We start from the raw sequence: 20,487 nt of genomic DNA, 5'->3' as shown, positions 1-20,487 counted from the left end.
AATGTGGCTCTTCCACAAAAATACCACGGTCTGGGAGGGTCTATTTTGAAGAAGTGGCGTTAGAAGGAGTTTACATTTAAAAAATGTGGCTCTCCAAAGAAATTTCAATCGTTGCACTGTTGATATTTGGCTCTGGTGACTAATAAGTTTGCCTTCCACTGCTCCAGAGAATCAGCAGGCTGGGAAGGGACTCATTCACATGTTCACAGAGGCCCTTGGAGCTTCTTTAGAAATGAACCCCCCGCCGAAACCAGTTTGGCTCAGTGGATAGAGCGTCGGCCTGTGGACTTAAAGGTTCTGGGTTCAATTCCAGTCAAGGGCATGTACCTTGGTTGCGGGCACATCCCCAGTAGAGGGTGTGCAAGAGGCAGCTGATCGATGATTCTCCCTTATCAATGTTTCTAACTTCCTATCCCTCTCTAACTTCCTATCCCTCTATCAATAAAATATATTTTTTTAAAAAGAAAGACAAAGAAAAAGAAATGAACCTCTTGCTTTCTCCCATGAGGGGCCCCTGCAGGGACTCCGGATTCTGTTCTAGCAGGAGCAGCACAGCAGAACTTCTCTCTGGTCCCTCACTGAGAGCTGCTGAGCAGCCTGCCGGCACCCAGGGAGGCCAGGGCTTCAGAGAGGACTCCGTCCCTGTGGCTGCTCCAGGCCCTGGGTCACCGCGCTCACTGCAGGCAGATCGCACGCTCTGCATCTCCAGACAGGCCCGTGGGGCAGCTGTGAGAAACGACACGGAAAATGTGCAATGCCAAAGCCCTCTCTGTGGCACCTGAAGGAGATCCAAGCTCTGGGCAGGATCAAAGAGGCTGTAAACCCGGGGTGTGAGATGAAAGCTCCTGCGAAGCAGAGAACAGAGAGCAGAACTTGGCCGCATTTTCAAAGACCTGTGGTTCCCACAAAAGAAAAGAGGGAGGGAGCGGGAGGGAGCGGAGAGCAGTGGTTTGGGAGAGGCCTTGCACACTGGAGCTGACCCCGCTGATCTTTTCCCTGGAAGCTTGCTTTTGTATAATAGCTGATCAAAGACTGGGAGGTGCTTTCCAGCTAATGGGACTGAGGAAGGAAGGGGGGTGGGGGGTGGGGTGGGACAGGACCCATGGCAAATCACAGATAAGAAATGGGGAAGCTTATCTGGTGATTTGTTGAATTTGACTTTATTTTTTTAACTATAGGAAAAAACGCCATAATACCGGTGATATTGAGAAGGCCGTGGAGTGAGGTGCCCCAGGAGCTGTGCCCACTAGATGGGAGAGTTCTGTTGGGCCAGGCCCATGGGAGGCTCACCCTCAAAGTTGAGCTGAGCTAGATGCTGCGTCACATCTTCAACCAGACAAGTGGGACTGTGGAGTTTCAGGAACAGTGACATGGGATGGAGCACAGTTTCGGGGGTGCCATCAATAGACTTGCTCTGGAGCACTGGCCTATGATGCTTCTCAGGGGTAGGAAGGACGATATGAACGTAAGATGTGTGCCTGTCATAGTACAGGTATTTTGTTTTCTGCTTTAATGCTTCCAGAAGCTTCCAGAGGGCCACGTGACCCATAGCAGTGGCCCCGAGCCACTCCAAGTTACCTTGAAGAGACCACTCTGGTCAGTTCATCTGAAATGGCTGTGATAAATTTTAAGAGAAAATATTAACACAGTATTTAAATTAAATAAGTATAATAATTATATTTACCAAATCATATTGCAGAAAGTGAAGATAATAGTGGCAGAAAAAAGCACATTATCCAACTCTGCATCACAACCAGTCTTATTTAGACATACTGCTTTACAGTCCTTTCTTGAATGCGTCTAAATATAGTTTCGTCTCCAACACTACAAACTTCTCCCCCCATGTTTTTATGAAGTCTTCATCACTGTGATTTTTAAATTTAATGGCATTTTGATTTCCTTGGGGATATTTGAAAGTGGCAGCATTTTGAGTTTTCTCATAATTATTTGAGGTAGAGGCTTAATTGTAATTTAATTTATTTGTGTGTGTGTGTGTGTGTGTGTGTGTGTGTGTGTGTGTTTAAAAGGCATTTCATGCTAGATCTCAGCTATTAAAACACTGTCTTTTCTCGTGTTTCTGTTAACAGGGATCTACCGCACAGAGAAGGATAAAGGCACTTTGTATGAGCTCACTTTCAAAGGGGACCACAAGCACGAATTCAGGCGCCTTGTCCTGTTCCGACCGTTTGGCCCCATCATGAAAGTAAAAAAAGAAAAACTCAACATGGCCAACACGCTCATCAACATCATCGTGCCACTGGCAAAGCGGGTGGACAAGTTCCGACAGTTCATGCAGAACTTCAGGTTTGTGTGTTTGCACCTGCTTATCTTCCCCCACGGGTGCGCGTTAAATGCTGATATCATTTCCCGTCATCTCCCTCATTTCCCCCGCCGAGGACAAAGGCGGCTTTCTCTCCTTGTTCAACTCTGTTTTCTTCATATCGCCTTTATCATTTGAGTTTGCCTTTCCCTAAAGCAATTAGAAAACTGCCAGATAAGCAGATTTACCTTGGAAAGGGAAACTAGGAAGGATTGGGGTTTCCTCGGGATCTACAAAGAAGGCCTCACCCCACCTGTGGCCTTCAGCTCTAACTTGGGTTTGGGCTCAGGCCTGGGGACAGCAGGGACCATGCTATCACACCAGTAGAGTGGGCCCGCTCCTGGGCTCTCAGAGCCGGCGCCACGTGGCCGTGGACTTGAGCTGGAAGCTGGCTTCATTGGCTGCCCTGCTCTAGCAATTGGCTGGAGTGGACTGAATCAGAATCTATTTTTTATTCTAATCTGTGGCTCCTCAGATTAAATTTAGAATGGTGCCAAGAAATTTCCAAGCACTCATTTCTGTAGCTTCTCAAGGAGACTAAGTGGGCTTTATTTTCAGATGCAGGAATGCTGTTTTAAAGGTTTGTGCAGTGTTGGGGCTTATAAGCTGTTACATTCATGTACTGGTCGAGGTTAATCAGCTCACTTACTTAGCCAGCTTGTTTTAAAGATAACAAGTCACACACACACACACACACACACACACACAAGATAGCAAGTTGTGGGTGTTTAATTATAAATACTGGAAGATCAGACTTATTTTTATAATCTGTTATCATTAAATTCACATTATTCAAAGCCAGTAACACTTCATATAAAGATATGGTTGATACATCTCAAAATTCTGGATAGTGAATGTGCTCTTTTTTAATTTTTACAATTGAAGAGGAACCTTTTCTACTGTAGTTAAATTTGAAGGTCAGAATTCAGTAGTCTTAGAAGAGACTTTTGAGTGTCATTTGGTCTAATCCTCCCTCAGTTCAGAATCCTTGAGGGCACTCCTGGCATGTGGTTTTTCTGTGCAATGTGTGTGTATGCCAGGTAACTACCTTCTTAACAAGGTGGGCTGTCTTTATGCTGACCAGCTGTAGATAGAAAGCTCACTTTTATTAGGTCCTGAAGTCCACCCTCCTGTAATTTCTACTCAGTGGCTCTGAAGGAAGGACTGAACAAATTAATTTCCTATTAAACATCCCAGCCTTTCAGATATTTGAAGAATGTGATCATAACTCCCTTTGATCTTTTAAAAAATATATATATGTTTTATTGATATTTTTTACAGAAGAAGAGTAAGGGATAGAGAGTTAGAAACATCGATGAGAGAGAATCATCAATCAGCTGCCTCTTGCACACCCCCTACTGGGGATGTGCCAGCAACAAAGATACATGCCCTTGACCAGAATCGAACCTGGCACCTTTCAGTCTGCAGGCCGATGTTCTATCCACTGAGCCAAACCAGTTTCGGCCCTTTGATCTTTTCTGTGGTATCCTTTGGAGCGATCTTTTCATCCATCTCCAGTTTGTAGAATACTCCAGTGGGCACCATTATTTGACTGTTGACCACATTCTTCTGGCTTTAGTACTGAAGAGACTATGGCGTTGGCTTCTGTCTCCCTTTGGTGTTTCTATGTTCTCTCCCTGTGTTCTTTTTGGAAGGCAGATCCTGCTGGTTGATTAAGCATTACCTGCTTAGAAGGATGAAACCTGAGGCTGGCACTTGGGCATTTAGCCAAACCACTACTCCCAGCAGCTGGTGTGCCATGGCTAGGACTAGCTCAAAGTAAGTTCCTTTAGCCAGGAAGCTGCCTAGCACTTGCCAGATGAAGGGCCTTGAGATTTGCTTCACTGCACATAGGCTAGTCTCTGAGTGTGCTGGGCTTGGTAAGGTAGTGCTATGCTAAAGGAATGTCTGCTCAGTGAAGGGCCAAGTTCTTTGCCTAGGACCCCAGAGGCCTGGAAGCCTTGAATGGTAAGATATGTATGGCTGCCATACATATCACAATGTATGTAAGATATATATTGCCTTAGTGTCATGAGTATTACAAGGAATTAACTTAGAAAGGAAATATTGTTGGAAAAAAAGTAAATAACTAACTCACAAGTCACCAAAATTGAGAGGGTAACATGAAATATAATTGTAGTCAATGTTTTAAAAACAGACAAAAATCCTAGGGTCTTTTTCCTTGACTGTCACTCTTGAGACGCCTGTTGTTGCTGTAGGCGGGAGATGGTGGGTGGGAAGACCTGTTACGTGGGGGGAATTCTTAGGGGGCCTGTGTGTGTGGCGGACACTCCACCAAACGCAGGGCTGAGAGGAGGAGATGGAGATGTAGCGCCTGCCTTTGTGGAGAGGAAACCTACTCACAGGAAGCTGGAAGCTACAGCAATAATAGACACAAGGACAGTGGGACCCAGAGAGGCATCCCAGAACAGAGGACCCTGGAACAGAAGCCTGAGTGGGGATTGTGCTCTGTAGTCCAGGTTTCTGAGTGCACTGAGGTCTGAAAAAAAATGAGGTGGGAGATGGCACTCCAACCTGAGGCTGTTTAATTCTGTCAGAACTCAGTAAAGGTGGTGCTTCAACCAGCCAACAGAGGATGGACTGCCCAGTCATGGCTTTAGGACTGTTAATTACATCTGATTCTTCACACCAAAACCCAGAGTAAATCCTGGTCAATTAAATATTTAAATGCAGGTAATATGACCATAAAAAGTATTGGGAGAAAATGTAAAGGGCTATTTATTAAATATTTGATGTTGTCTTTATGAAGTCCCTTCCATCCCAAGACTGAAAGTTATTAACTGTGGTAGGCACTTCTTTCGGATTCTCTCTGTCTTATATATAGTTACCGTATATTTTGTTTAAAAATTTAGTGGCGGGGGTGGGGGGAGGGGGTAATGGTAAGATAAGTACACATATAATACCTTAATAAAAAAAAATGAGGAACAAAAAAAAGAACGAAAAAGACAAAAAAAAAAAATTTAGTGACAGGTGATGGGTTGTTTTTTTGCTTTTGTAATTTAAACATGACTTTTTAGTTTGTAAAAGTGATACATGGTTATTATAAGACCTTTAAATAATATAGAACACAACAAGGATTAAGTTATTTACAAATTCACTCCTGATTCTTCCTCTCCAAATTCATCATTTTAAATATTAATTGAATATTGTTCTAGGTGCCTTTTTTATATTTGCATATATAAAAATAACTTACTGCTCTAGCTGGTTTGACTCAGTGGATAGAGCAGCAGCCTGTGGACTGAAGGGTCCCGGGTTTGATGCCAATCAAGTGCACATATCTTGGTTTCAGGCTCTTCCCCAGCCTGGGCCTGGTCAGGGATCATGCAGGAGGCAACCAATCAATATGTCTCTCACATCGATATTTCTCTCTGTCTTTCCCTCTCTCCTCTACTCTCTCTAAAACTCAATGAAAAAAAAATATCCTTGGGTGAGGATTAAAAAAAAAGAAGAAGAAGAAGCAGCGATCAGACTCTCAAACCTCAGAGGGAAAGTAAGGGAGAATGGGGATAAGGGGAAGAGATCAACCAAAGGACTTGTGTGCATACATAAGGGCCTAGCCAATGGCCATGGACAATGGGGGTGTGGGGGGCATATCTAGGGAGGGGTTTGGGATGGGAATGGGGGGATAAGGACAATTATGTGAGACCATAATCAATAAAATAAATTAAAAAAAAGAATAACTTGCTAACTAGGAATAATTTAATACATGAGATATACTATATGTTTTATTTTTAATTAAATAATTAAAATTTACCTTACTTAAATTTATAGAAGAGAATCTGAAGTACAATAGGATAAATTGCTGATCTTTAAGAAAGTGTTTCTCAACTATAAGAGATATTAGTTCCCATAAGAGATCCCTCTGAAGTTGCATAAGTGATTTTGCAAAGAAGATTGAAATTACTATGCAATTTTTATTACATAATACTTTTAATTTTAGACTGGATTGGTTGGAAAATTACAATAAGAAGAGAAAATCAGTACAGTGATGCTTCCTCCTTCTCCTGTGTTCCATTTTCCAATTTTTTCAACTTTGTATTAGTCTTACCTTCTCAGGGTTTGTAACGTTTAGATTCTGTTTTATAACTACAATTCCAATACTTACATGGATTCAGTGTTTTCATTAGCAGTTCTCCAACAATAACTTCTTCAATTCTGAGGCCTTGGTTTTTTTTACTGTATTTCATGGTCAAGAAATTCCTTCAAGAAGGATCAGACATTCTTCAGACTAGAATGTCTGCTTGTTATCTTGATATTTATATCTGGCCAAACTTAAAATTCTTAGGGAACACTTTCTTTCCTCAGGACTTTGTAGATATTCTTTTGGTATCTAATGGTACCATGAAGAAGAGTTAGGACAATTTTAGTCTCTCCTGAAAATGACTTACTTTTGCCTAAATGTCCAAAGAATTCCTTCTTTTGCCTTGAATCACAATAACTTAATCAGGATATGTCTCAGGGAAATGTCATTGTGTTCTCTCAGATTTTCCTATAATTCAGTTTCCTATTTTTCTGTGTAAATTTTTCTGTTTCAGGGAACTTTTTTTTTTTTTTTTTTTTTTTTTTTTTTTTGCTGTTCTCATTTTGAGTACTTGTCTTGCTTCATTTGTTTGGTTTCTCTGTTTTGCAGACACAATTGTATATTCTCAGGTGTTCTCATTTTTTTTAGCTTCTCTTTTTTAATGCTTTGTATTGTATCTATTTTCACACAAGCCTTTTCTTTATAAGGTCTTTAATTTTCAGATATATCTATTCTGTACTTTGGTATTTTTAATTATTCTGTTTTGTTTTTTGTTCATTTATCAGTGCATTTTCTGAGCATAGAATATGCCTAGGAACTGTTGTTTTTGTCATATCCTCTTTGAACTTTTAAAAATAGAATTCACATTTTTATTAAGAAAGTGTGAAATGTTTGTAAGACATTTTCTTCTGTTTGAGTTATCTTTTCTTTCAGATTTGGTTTTTCATTGACTTTTTGAATGCTATTTCTCTCTTAATTCTCTTTCTCTTTCTTTCTTTAATTTTGTTGTTATTCTTGAGATGTGGTAGGTATGATGTTTGTATTCATCCCTCTTCTGCATGGCACACAGAGGGCCATCCGGCCTGTGTGCTCTGATGTAGAAGTGGATTCTTCTTGGCTACCTCTGCATCTTGACTAAGAACTGTTTGTGTCCCACTTCCAGTGATATTCTGAGGACAGGGTACTTATTGTTCTATTTGCTTCATTTATGGACTGAAAGAACATGTGAAAGAGAGAAAGAACTCAGCTGGGGTTTTGTGCAGCCTTTTTTTGGAGGATCCCACTTCCTGTGGTTCTTCTGCGTTCTGGTATTGATCTGGGAGCTGCACCAGGCTCACTTGATCCAAACTGGATGGATCCTTTCCTTGAGAGGGCAGATTATTTGTCTCTCAGAATGGGCCCTTGGCCAAGGATTGAGACAGATTATTCTCTCATTAGAGAGAATCAGCCCCATTTGTTTACTTTCTTAACTCATTTATGTGTTTGTCTTCTGCAGCTCTTTCCAAAACTCCTGTAAGTCCAAAAGAAGAGAAAAGATAAAGCTTTGGCCCTCTGTTTAAAGGTGTGTGTGTGTGTGTGTGTGTGTGTGTGTGTGTGTGTAAGACATGTATAAGATATGTCATCTGGCTATTGGTATCTCTTATCTCTTCTCCTCTTTCCTCTCTTTTGATGAATCATGACAATGTGATGGTCTTTTGTCCTTTGGTTCTGCCAAGTACACTCTTTTTGGAAGGGTTCCTTCACAAAGAACAATTAGGTTAGTTCTACCTTTCTTCTCTACTTGCCATCTGATGTGGAGAGACCAAATATTCCATTGTGGCTCTACTGGTGCTGAGACCCTGAAGTGGAAGTTGAAGCTCCTGTCTCTCCCCAGAGTAGCCATCCCCCTGGGCTGCCTTCCCCCGACCCCGGCTCCTCTTTCTGAGGCAGCTGTTGGAGCTGGAAGGCACATGAAGCTAAAATAAAATCTTCTGTTTCTTTCCTTCGTCTCCTATTTGTGATATTTAAGGCATAGAATTATGTCCCTTTCATTGATCATTTGGTGGCAGCAAGACCTTAGCTATTTTCCACATTTTTGGTACATGGTTTGCAGTTGTCACTGTTTGAAGTTAATTTATTTAAATCATTATCTTTTAAAAGGTAAACACCCTTCGTAGACTGCTCAACTGTTACTGCAGTCATTTCATCCTGCCTTGTACTATAGCTCTTCCGCAGTCCATTTCTTCCAATGCACTGTGAAGTCTCAGGCCATTGGGGTGACCATTTGTCCCATCACTTGGGACAGAGTTTTCCTGCCATGTGGACTTTCAGTGCTAAAACATGGAGAATCCCAGGGAAACTGGATAGTTGGTTCCCCAACAGGGCCATACATGAATATTCTTCTTACAATTCACACAATGAGAATAATGCATTGCAGAACCAAATTAGCTCGTGGGGTCCAGGCAGGCTGTGTCCAGGTACAAAACATTATAGCAAAACACCGACAGCTTCATGTACAGTCATCCCCAGGCACACCCTTTCTCATTCACATCGTTGGGACGGAGTCTAGTGAGAATTCTTGGAAAAATACAAACATTACAAGACCATTCAGGCAGTCAGTGATGTTTCCATAGCTCTATGCTCCTCCTCTCATCAAGCATTTGTTTATTGCATCACAGACTGTTTCAGTCATGAACAAGAGGAGGCTTCTCAAGGGCAGGAATGTGTGACTCATTGTTAAGCTCCCCTGGTAGAGAAGCTGGCACCCAGCCTGTTGTTTGTTTGTTTGATTATTGTTAGCTGAATGCAGGAAGGAATAAGTGAATACACGGCCAGGAACCCCGGAGTGGATCTCTGAACAAATTCTGCTTTGCCTTCTCAGGAAACCTCAGCTGGTGAAGGGAAAGGAAAGGTCCAAAGTGTCAGTTCTATTCCTTGAAAACAGGAAGTGTTTTGAATGGATTTTAAAATGCCAGTAAAGATGTCCCAGGAAGGGAGAGGGGAGGGGAGAGAAACACAAACACATGAGAATGCTTCTTTATTCAGGCTCAGTGCGTGACCCTCTAATGATTCTGAGATGGACTTTTTCCAACTGCAAACACAACTCTATAAAGAACAGATTTTTGGGTGCTTGGAGCTGTGTGTTTGCTTTTGTTCTACCTGGTGAGTGTACAAAAGGGATCGTTTATGTACAGAGGATTTTATTGTCGGGAAGTGATGATTCAGTCTGTAGGGACTGGGGCTCCGAGGGAAGCTCTGTGTATTAAAGCATCCGGGGCCTCTGTGTTTGGTCCTGAGTCTGCTTCTAGGAGCTCTGCCATCAGCCTGGGTTCACAGGCAGCTCTTACCTTTCTTCCACAGGAAATAAACAGAATTTTCAGAACCAAGCCTTGTGAGCAGGCTGGGCCATGCGTACCTGTTGCCCAGGGTCAATATAATCATGCATTAGATTTCTCCCACTTGGAATTCTCTTCCTCCTCTACCTTTTTAAACCCAGTCCATATTTCAAGGCCCCAGCCCACAGAATTTCCTGTGTTTTCTGAGTTCCCTACATTTTTTATCACTGTCATGAGGTGTTCTTATTTTATTTGAGCTTATTTTATTCCTTATGTAAGTGTTTTGAGGTGAGGAACTGTATCTTCTATTTCTTTGAATTTCTCCCAGTCACCCGAACTAGACAATCACTCCTTTTTTATGTCATTATAAAATGCATTGAATAAATTGGCCTCTGCAATTAGAGCACATAGATTTCCAGAACGAGATGATATGGACTGTTGTTTGGGGGTTAAGAAAGGTAGCTAACACAGAGACAAAAGGAATAAAATGGAAGGACATGCAAAATATCAAGATAGCACAAAAAGTCATCTTGCCAGTAGAATCTTTCCATTAACATGCTTCCAGAAAACACCTGTGAAATTATACACACACATACACATATATGTATATGCAGACATGTACACCAAAGCACATGTTTACACATATACTTTGACCTACACATTTCTGCACATACATGAATACATACTGCACATACTATTGTAGTATAGATGAAGTAAGTGCTCGGCAGAGGATCATACCGTGGTAGCTACACAGAAACTAGGTGTTACCATTGAGAGAGCAGGACCTGGCAAATGCCAAGCTTTAGTGGGGTCAGCAGGTGTAGACCAGTCCAGAGCCGGAGGCCCGGCACCGAGCGGGCTGCCAGGACCCTGGAGTGTGAGGTGCCAGTGCCTGGGACAGAGTCACAGAGAGGAGAAATGGGGATGTAGTGAAGGTAAATGTATCTGCTTGGGAAGGGTGACAGATTGCAACGGTACTTATGCCTTATCCTTCCCTTGGACAGTCACGCCACTGGGTGTTCCCAAGAGTTTCTAGAGTCCCAAATGGAAGAATGTTTCTACCTTTATGTGTTCAATCTTTAAGACAGATTAGCACACAAGAGCAAAGTCCATAGACAAGGATTCTGGTCTTAACCTCTCTGGGCTTTAGCTTGCTCATCGGTACATGGAATTTGTGTGTTCTTTATTTCATAGACTACTCTAGGTGTCCCAATGGGCCAGGTTTATGGCAGATTGGCCCTGTAGCCTTTGAGTTTCCATTGATCAGATCTGCACATTTAAATTTTATTGTTTCTTGGTAAAAATCAATGCAAATACAAGTCATCGTGATGGTCAGGCTTATTTTAAGACCCTTTTGTACTTTACAAAATAGGTTATTTGCTTGGGCCTTTCCTGTTACTGTGGAAACAGGTCCAGACATACACATGTTTTATTTTCTAGGGAGACATGCATCCAACAGGATGGGAGGATTCATCTCACTGTTGTTTACTTTGGGAAAGAAGAAATGAATGAGGTCAAGGGAATACTTGAAAACACTTCCAGGTAAGTTCGACATGGGGCTGTAATCAGGAATCACGGTCACTGAGCTCATACACGTATCTAAGGCTAAAATTCCTATTTCTGTCTTATTTTCCTTAACACTGGGGGGGAACTTCCAGGTTGGTCGGTTGCTGGCTGTGTGTAGGGGGAGATCTGCCTGACACCAGTGCTCATGGTGCAGGGTGTTGTTGATTTTGACTTTGAGATAAACTGCCGTGAGCAGCCAGGGTAGGGTTAGGGAGCATGATTGGATGTCTGCACTCTTAGCACTGCAGGTTTGAGGTCTTTATGTCACAATGTGGGAATTAGGGAGGGTACGGCCATGCAGGCAGCGCCATCTCAGCCAGCTGGTAAGGCTAAGGGTGGCATCCATGCTTGGGTGGCATTCACTTAACCAGTGGTCTCACTCTTCTGATTTTCATTCATTATGCATATCGAGAGATTACAGGAAAGCAGGAAGTGGTAACTGGGGCAGGGTCCTTGGTGAAATTTATTCAGTTGAATAGAAATTATTTAAAAACTTTAGACTTAGGATTTGTATTTATACCCCATTGATCAGTAGTTAGGGAATAAATATGTTCAAAGATAGCAGGGATGGATTTCCCCCCCTACAAATATGCAAATATTTATTTAATAAATAAACATCTATGGCACTTACTACTAGTAAGAAAGCTGGAATGGTATTACCATGATCCCTTGTGGTTTGTTACGGAGGTTTGCAGGGTTTCAGTTGAGTAATTGGGGGAGGGGATGGGAGGTAGTTTCCTTATAAGTGAAGCTTAGAAGGTAGTAGTGGCAGGAATAGTCAGACTAGATCCAAATTGTTAGAAATGCTCTTAAGTGGTGTCAAGAGGATGAGACAGATACTGGTCTTAACCTCTCTGGGCTTTAGCTTGGTGCATAGCCCATAAAAAATGTGATGGAGGCACACATTCTCCTTTTATCCCTGACTCTGCTTCACTGTGCTCTGATTGGCTTAAGAGCCTGGCTTCACATTCAAATAACTAATTCAAGAGGGGTGGTACAAAGGGGCGGGGTTGTTCTAGATCAGTGGTCGGCAAACTCATTAGCCAGCAGAGCCAAATATCAACAGTACAAGGATTGAATTTCTTTTGAGAGCCACATTTTAAAAACTTAAACTTCTTCTAACACCACTTCTTCAATATAGACTCGCCCAGGCTGTGGTATTTTGTGGAAGAGCCACACTCAAGGGGCCAAAGAGCTGCATATGGCTCTCGAGCCGCAGTTTGCCGACCACCGTTCTAGGTTAAGCTACAAAATAGAGGTTTATACAAAAAGGAAATGGAGTTCGTATCTAAACTATACCTTTGACAGAAAAGACTTTTTGATTCTCACAATATGGCCTAAATATAAACAGAGCCTCTGTTTTGAATTTCTGGTAAAGGGTAATCGGGTGACAGTCAAAGGATAAGATTCCAAGATTGGGCGCACTCTGTATTTATTTTCACACTTTGTTACTAATTTTGTATTAATGAGCAGAAGAAACAGAATGCTAATTATATTTATTCAATCATTCTGAGGCAGTCCACTAGCCAAATTTTGCCCAGCACTTCTTTTTGTAAGTTTTGCTGGAATGCGGGCATGCTCATTTGTTTACATACTATTTATGGTGGCTTTTGTGGTGCAGCTGCAGAACTGAATAGTTGTGACAGAGAATGTATGACTCACCAAGCGTGAACTCTCTCCTCTCTTGTCCTCTCCAGAAAAAGTTTGCTGAATTCTGTTTTAAATCAATTATGAGTTAAGAGTTTAAAACCAGTAACAGCTTAAAGCTATGGCCTCTGTTGAAGGGAGATCAAAGAGAATAAAATAGTTGAACATCCTAAATGTGAAATAGAAATATCTCAACTGCAGTGGGTTGCAATATCCTTTTCACCTCTGCTTAGGAATGGGGAGCATGAATTATTAGAATTCGTGTATTTTGCACTGTGGATAGGTTTTAATGTCTCTGGAATATCCATCCCTGGGAGTTGATCTTTTAAAAATTTCCCAGATGATTCTAACACACAGCCAGGGTTGAGAGCCTTTGAGAAAGTGGCAGTCTATCCCAGGGGCTGCAGCCAGCTGCCCATTCCAAGGGTTTTTAAAATATATATATATTTTTATTGATTTCAGAGAGAAAGGAAGAGAGAGAGATAGAAACATCCATGATCAGAGAGAATCATAGATTGGCTGCCTCCTGCAAGTCCTCCACCAGGGATTGAACCCACATCCAGGGCATATGCCCTCAGCCAGAATCAAACCTGAGACCTTTCAGTTCACAGGCCAACACTCTATCCACTGAGCCAAACCAGCTAGGGCTCCAAGGTAATTTTTTAATAGCTATCCAGGTGACTCTCAGTCCTATTAGGTCTGGCACTTTCCAGAACATCAAAGGATGACAAGACATTTGCTCATAGATACATATAACCAAATTTACCCAAGTCTGATGGATGGTATATATGAAAAGTTATATGAGAATCTTTAAAAATTATTTTTATCATTCTTTGAAGATGGTATAACTCTTATTCACATGCATCTTATCTTTGAATAATAATCATTATTATTATTTATGTGAATGATCTTTACTATTCTCAGCAATGTCACTCGATAGATGCTATTAGCCCCATTTCAAAAACTGAGGTTTAGCGAGATTGTTTAGATATTGTTGTGGGAAATACCCTTTCAAATGATTAGAATGCTTATGGACTCTTTTATCAAAGGCATTTTTCACCATATCAAATTACCTGGCAACTAAATTCTCAGTCAGCAGGGTGCTTGGTGAGGAAGGAATGAAGAGAGTCTGATCAAGAAAACTATCATCATTTGAGTGGTAGGGATCCTTTACTTAAAATGTTCAAAAATTTCTAGGGGTTAATCTACCCAGAGAATTAGTGTTAGAGACTGAACTGACCTCTTTAAAGAAATAGGCGCTACAGAAATCTTGGCAACATTTATTGGAACCCTGTTTTTCTCTGCGGATGGCCTCATTCTGTTAACTGGTGATATCTGCAATATTGATGTCACTGATGCGTTGGGGCCTGGCCTACACCCTCCATTGTGTTGCTTTGATCAGACTGTCTCCCTAGGAATGCCCCACTCTCTGCAGCCAGCCCGAGCCCATAGTAATCTAGATGAAAACTTAAGTAAGAAGCTTTTAAAATCATCTTTATTATTCTTTTAAGAAGGTATAACTCTTGTTCACATGCATAATAATAATTATTATTTATGTGGAGGATCTTATTTAATATTCACAGCAACCTTATGAGAGACTAGTAGATGCTACTAGCTGTGTTTTAAAAACTGAGGCTTAGAGAGGTTGTTACTCAGGCTGCCCTCTGACACCTGGGAAAGCCAGGATCTGAAGCTTGTCTGTGAACTTCCAGGACTCATGTCTTAAAATCTTCACTCCAATGTACTCCATCCTGGAATCCATAGTTGTTAGTTGAAAGTAATGAAATATGAAATCAATATAAATGAAATTTATTTCAGTTGAGTATCAGCATTGTGATTAAACTGCTCTAAATGCAGCTAATTGTATATATTTTAAGGATATCTTTTAAAAATCTACTTTGATGTCTGTGTGCAATGTTTTACTCACTCAGTTTATGCTCACTCAGTTGAGCTTTACTTTTCAGTTGATTGCTATAAATCAGTGTTTTGCAAACTGAAATTTGTGATTCATTAGAAGGTTGTGAAGTAGATTTATGCTCAGTATTATAAAATAATTGAAATAGAGTAGATAGCAGATATAAGTAGTAAGGATAAATATTGTTTCATTAAATATTAATTTTTTTGTGTTTGTGTGTGTGTCATAATATATATTTCTTTATAAGGACTTTGGTAAAAAATATTTACCAAAGAAAGCAGTGTAAATCAGTTCTCAATATATGATTCTTATTCCACAGAGTTTTCCATATTAAGCTTCAGTTAATCACAAAGTACAGCATCACACTCAGTGGTTCTCAAATATAAATGCATTTTGTATAACCAGAGATGCTTTAAAAAATGCACATTCCTGGGATCCAGCCCCAGAAATTCTGAGTTGATAGGCCTGAGATGAAGCTTGTGAAGCAACACTTAGAATGAGTACCATATGTTGATGCGGGTGGTCCATGGCTCCCACTTTGAGAAATGCTGGCAGAGGTAGACATTTGCTTGGAGCTACACACAGTAAGTCCTCAATGTCATCAAGAGGATCTGTGACTGTAAGTGAAACATGTATAAGGAAACCAATTTTACCATAGGCTAATTGATATGAACAAGAGTTAAGTTCCTATGACCTATCATCCGTCTATAATAATAAAAGCATAATATGCTAATTAGACCAGATGTCCTTCTGGACGTCATTCAGTCTTTCTGGACAAAGCCAGGGCTGTGAGGGAAGCCTGGGTCCCAGGTGCCAGAGGAAAGCTGGTGCCAGCAGCTAGGGGAAGGAAGGACTGCTCTTGCATGAATTTTGTGCATTGGGCCTCTAGTGTTATAATAAAACATTGTTGGCCATAACAATGTTATCTGAGGACTCTTCAGTATTTTGGAAGAGTTTTGAGAAGAATTGGTGGAATTCACTAGTGAAGCTCTCCAGTCCTGGGCTTTCATTTGTTGGGAGATTTTTGACTACTGATTCAGTCTGCTTGCTCATTATTGATCTGTTCAGAATTTTCTATTACTTCATGATTCAGACTTGGTGGGTTGTATGTTTCATGAATTAATTTTTTTCTAAATTATGTAATTTATTAGCATATAATTACACATAGTGTCTTGTAATACTTTGTGTTTCTGTGTTACCAATTGCAATGTCTCTTCTTTTGTTTATAATTTTTATTAATTTGAGTTCTCTTTTCCTTTGGTAGTCTAGCCAATGACTTGTTACTTGTTTATCTTTTCAAAAGGAACTTGCTAAAACAGAGTCGTATAGCAGCCTTGTATAAGCTCAGAATCTAGAAAATTCTAAATTAATTGTTCAGTGTGCCTATTTTAAATCCTTTACGTATTCAAATGTCTTCAGTAAGTAGAATTTCCAGGTGATTTAATATTTAGGGCTCTTAGATTTAAAACTGTAAATTATACACTGATTATAATGCTGGTTCCTATGTAAGTTTTTAAGTGCTTTTTTAAAATGAAGGGTTGTTGTGGGAAGTGTCATGTTAAGAGAATTTCCTTGCAGTCGTGAGAAGAAGTATGTATTAGAGTAAATCATATTAGACAGCAAGATCTTCCATCATTTTTTTAATCCAGCAGTTCTGGGAAATGCAAGTCAATTAGAGAAATTAAATCTTCAGCAGAAACCCTAGCTTTCTCGGATCATTATAACCTTCAATCAGAATGATTATGTATAACTTGGAGGAGTCCCCATATACCAGACTTACTATATAAAGGAAATGAATTCAATGAGGAACTCAAGAGTTCATCAGCCAATAATACAAGTCGAGAAGAAAAGAAGAAATAATTATGAGTAATCATGTGTCCTTTTGAAACTGCAGACTCTGATGCATAATAGGAAATCACCAAGTATAGAATGCAGTGCTCTCATTCTACCATGAAAAATGTCCGTGCCTTATGAGACGTGCCTCGAAATATTACATTTCTTTGCATGGGTGAATTAAATATTTCAGACCAGAGTGTATCTTGTTTTCCTCGGCTCTCTTTTGTTCTGTTATTTATCTGTTTGTCGTCTTGTTAAAAGCTTAGGTTTGTGTCTGTTTTTTGGAATCTGTTGGTCAAGACTCTGTGGTATGGGAGGTGGACTTAGGTGCAGGGGCTTCTCCGGTGCCCACCTGAGGGAAGACGGTGGCATTTTGGGGCAGCGCCTTCCAACAATGACAGAGTTGAGAGGTGCCTCAGTGTTGCCCATTGATTTGGCTCTTAATCAAGAGCCAAACAGATCAATAATCTAGTGTTTCTTGATCATCTACTGTGTCCCTGTGAGTACCTCTTCTTGCATGGTGTCAGATCACCTCTGAAGATAGAAACACAAAGTGAGGCATCCCTGGCCTCCAAGATATTGAGCCTGGAAGGTCATCTGTGCGTGTCTACACAAAGCAAAGGCACAAGAAGGCACTGGGCACAGAAGGACAGAGGCAGGACTGGGAGTGATGCCTAGGAGCCCAGAGAGGGGCTTTCGTTTGCAACAAGGCACGAGAGAGGCAGTGACCCTTGACATGGGCCATGAAGATTGAGTGGGACTTTCACTGGAATGGGTGGAGGAAACCTATTCCGGGAGGAACCACCGAGCAGAGGCAGGAGGCCCCAGCCATGTCCATGCCATGAACAGCCATCTTCTGGCTGGTCACTGTGTGGCAGTGGGGGACAGACCAAGGACAAAACAGGGTCCCTGTCTGTGCACCTTGATGGTCTGCATTTGGGGGTTGCAGCCCTGTGGCCATGTGCACATTTTAAAACCCACAACTGCCAGACCACTTTGGGGCAAATCAGTGCTCTGCATTGGAATGTCCTTGCTTTTCATGGCTTGGCTGCCTCTTATACACTGTTTCAAATACTACTGAACAAGGAGTGCTAGTATGTGAATCTTCTGCCCAACGAGCAGTGTTTCTGAGTGAAAATAGGGGATGTTTTGAGGGAAGAGGCCTGATGGTCTTGCAGAAGCTGGTTTCTCTTTTTCCTGTTGCATCATGTGTTCTGGTGCTGGTTCCGATGAGCTTGAGATGGGAGGACTGCCTCCCACTTCCAGGTTCTTCTTTTTCTGGAGTTTCCAGATCAGCCCTCTTCCTTTGTCGAGGATACTTGTTAAAGATCAGAGTGCCTTCCCAATGGCAGAAAAGAAGGTGGGGTTCCCAAGATAATGGTTAATTATAAGAAGTGCCGGCGTTGAGTGATTAGAAGAAGGATAGTACCATTATCCATTCGCAGGTGGACGGATAGCTGAGCACGGTGACCTGGCAACCACTCTGGGAACCACAGTGCCCATGACAGCTAATGTGCTTCCCAGGCCATCAATGACTCTGTCCCCACCCTGCCTCTGTGTGCACTGATGTCCAGCTCCCTGGTGAGGCCTTAAACATAAGGCCATCACATATGTGTGCCACCAGGCCCGCAGTAACAATGCGTGTCTCCTGCTGGGCAGCATTGGTCAGGGCAGGGTTTCGTATAGAGGAAGGAGTGGGGTTTGGAGGGAAGTAGAGGCTGCTGGTGCCAGATGGGCACTGGCTCCGTGGGGTGAGAGGTTCCTGTGTGGGCAGAACTAACTGTGTTAGTTCCCATCCCTGTCCAATCACTGCCCAGTACACAAGTTAATATGGTTAACCTCTTGGAGGGGGATCATGAATTATGAGTCAGGTACAACCTGAATGAGGACAGCCTTGCTGTTACCCTGCATTTGGACATGTCAGTCCTCTCTGCCCTGCAAAGTAGCTATAGCTCACCCCGCAGTCTGGGAGGGTCTCAAAGAGCATGAACCTTAAGACAAGCAAAGCAAGAGACCTGCTCCTGGCTTTGAGAGAAACATGGGTCTCAAGATGGCACATGAGTCATGGGCAACCTAGAGACCCCCTTGGATGAACAGACGAAAGACCAGGCAATGCCCCAGGGTAACACTTTCCAGAAAACTGAGCAAATAGGGCAGGGAGAAGTGAGTTGAGCCTGGCTTACAGGAGCTGGGCTTTGGAAACCCCCAGGGAGACAAAGATGGCTGCATCTGGACAGTATGGGAGACTGGGAGGTAGCTGTCCTTCACTTAGGCCAACCGAGGACTGAAGAGGCTGTGGAGCACAACCACAGTTCTACTCACAGGAGAGATGACCTCGGCCCCGGCTGGAGAAAAGAGGGAAGGTCAAGCCCTGAGGGAGAGGAGAGAGCCTGTAAATGTGGGGCAGTGCTGAATGTTAGGGTGAAAGGGCCTTTGTGCAGTGAGGACACCGAGGCCAGAGAAATGAAGTGATTCGCCCCCGATACATTAGAGGCAGGGCTAGCATTAGAATAATTCATCTGTTTACATGTTTACTCACAAACACCTTCACTCGTGGGGGCCAGGCACGGTTCTAGGTCCTGGATCCGGGTTTCCTGACTCATCCGCCAGAGCCCTTCCCATCACCAGGCCTCCTGCCTTGATCTGAATCTGAAAAGCATGTCTGGCATCGGACTCAGATAGGTTGGGCCCACAGATTACCAAGATAAAAACCCAAGCTCGCTCCCAGATCTGAAAGAAGATGAGAGGTCTAGGAAGGGGTAGCAGAACTGGTTCCGCTGATTAAGTTACAAAATATAAGTGCAATTTAGCATTTGACAAGTTTATGACTCTATATTTGTGTTGAACTTTACCCAAGTGGAAGACATACTTTTAAAAATGGAAATAGGTTTTTGAACTTGTTTTTTACTACATCAGGATTAGAGAGAAGTTGAGGGATAGGGATAGGCCAGGTATAGGGAGGGCTCAGATATGAAAAGAAGGGTGATGTCAGCAGGAAAAGGGGGATTTGCCAAGTGTCAGGCATCTGTGAAGGTGGAATTAGGAGCTAGGACAGGACTATAAGTGGTTCTCTAGTTCTTCCTGGTAGGAGACAGTCTCCATCCCACTAGGTACTGAATGAATTCCTGGAACTTGTGCGGAGATCTGTCCCATTTCAGAAGGTCCTGCTGTGCCTGGGAAAGAACAGCATCAGGAAGACACGTCTTGGCCTCACTGCTCTGGGCCTGGGAATCCTCGCCCGTGCCAGAGACAGCAGTAGCTGATGCTTACATAGTGCTTTCTACTCCTGGCCGTGTTTACTTAGCTAATAACTTGATGAGACGGTTAAGGAAGCTGTTATTATTCCTATTTAGCAGATGAGGCAGCTGAGGTTCTGGGAGGTGAATGCCTAGATCACAGAGTTAATCTTTCGAGAACCAGATCTGAGGCCGTTCTGGTCTCCTGAACCCAAGTCTGTCATTTTCCTTGTCTCGCTCTTCTGCATGTCCTGAGCGTGGGAAAGGAATCCAGATTTAGATCGGTTTGGGGATAGGCATGTATCAAGACTATCAGGTCTGGCTCCTGGAGCTGAATACAGAGGAGAGGATGCAAGGTGGAGCCATTCCAACAGGATTCCATTTCCTTGGCCTAGTGGTTTCATTGCCTCAGAAGGTATGGAGATTTTCCTGGGTTTTGTTGACATAGCCTTCACTGGTTCAAGTTTTCTCCATCTCTCTCTCACACACACACACACACACACACACACACACACACACACATATATTCATTAATCATGACAGTACAGTTTTCAATTTGGGAAAATTACTGAGAAGCAAGACATAAACTGCTGTTAAAACTTCCCTAGGTG

General features: G+C 42.1%; 1 protein-coding gene across 6 annotated transcripts in view; it reads left to right on the top strand.

Annotated features, from left to right (window-relative positions):
- The window catches only part of CSGALNACT1 (chondroitin sulfate N-acetylgalactosaminyltransferase 1), a 299,546-nt gene that overhangs the window by 263,259 nt on the left and 15,800 nt on the right, over positions 1-20,487 (top strand). For 5 of the 6 annotated variants that reach the window (XM_045588828.1, XM_045588831.1, XM_045588830.1 and 2 more), the window contains 2 exons: positions 2,088-2,304; positions 11,117-11,218. In XM_045588828.1, the coding sequence (XP_045444784.1) occupies positions 2,088-2,304; positions 11,117-11,218 (319 nt within the window). The remainder of the gene's footprint in view (positions 1-2,087; positions 2,305-11,116; positions 11,219-20,487) is intronic. The other variant, XM_045588832.1, reaches the window with a different exon arrangement.

The sequence above is a fragment of the Pipistrellus kuhlii genome, unplaced genomic scaffold, assembly GCF_014108245.1.
Source record: "Pipistrellus kuhlii isolate mPipKuh1 unplaced genomic scaffold, mPipKuh1.p scaffold_m20_p_3, whole genome shotgun sequence".
Taxonomy (NCBI): domain Eukaryota; kingdom Metazoa; phylum Chordata; class Mammalia; order Chiroptera; family Vespertilionidae; genus Pipistrellus; species Pipistrellus kuhlii.
This window is presented reverse-complemented; position numbering and strand designations above follow the sequence as displayed.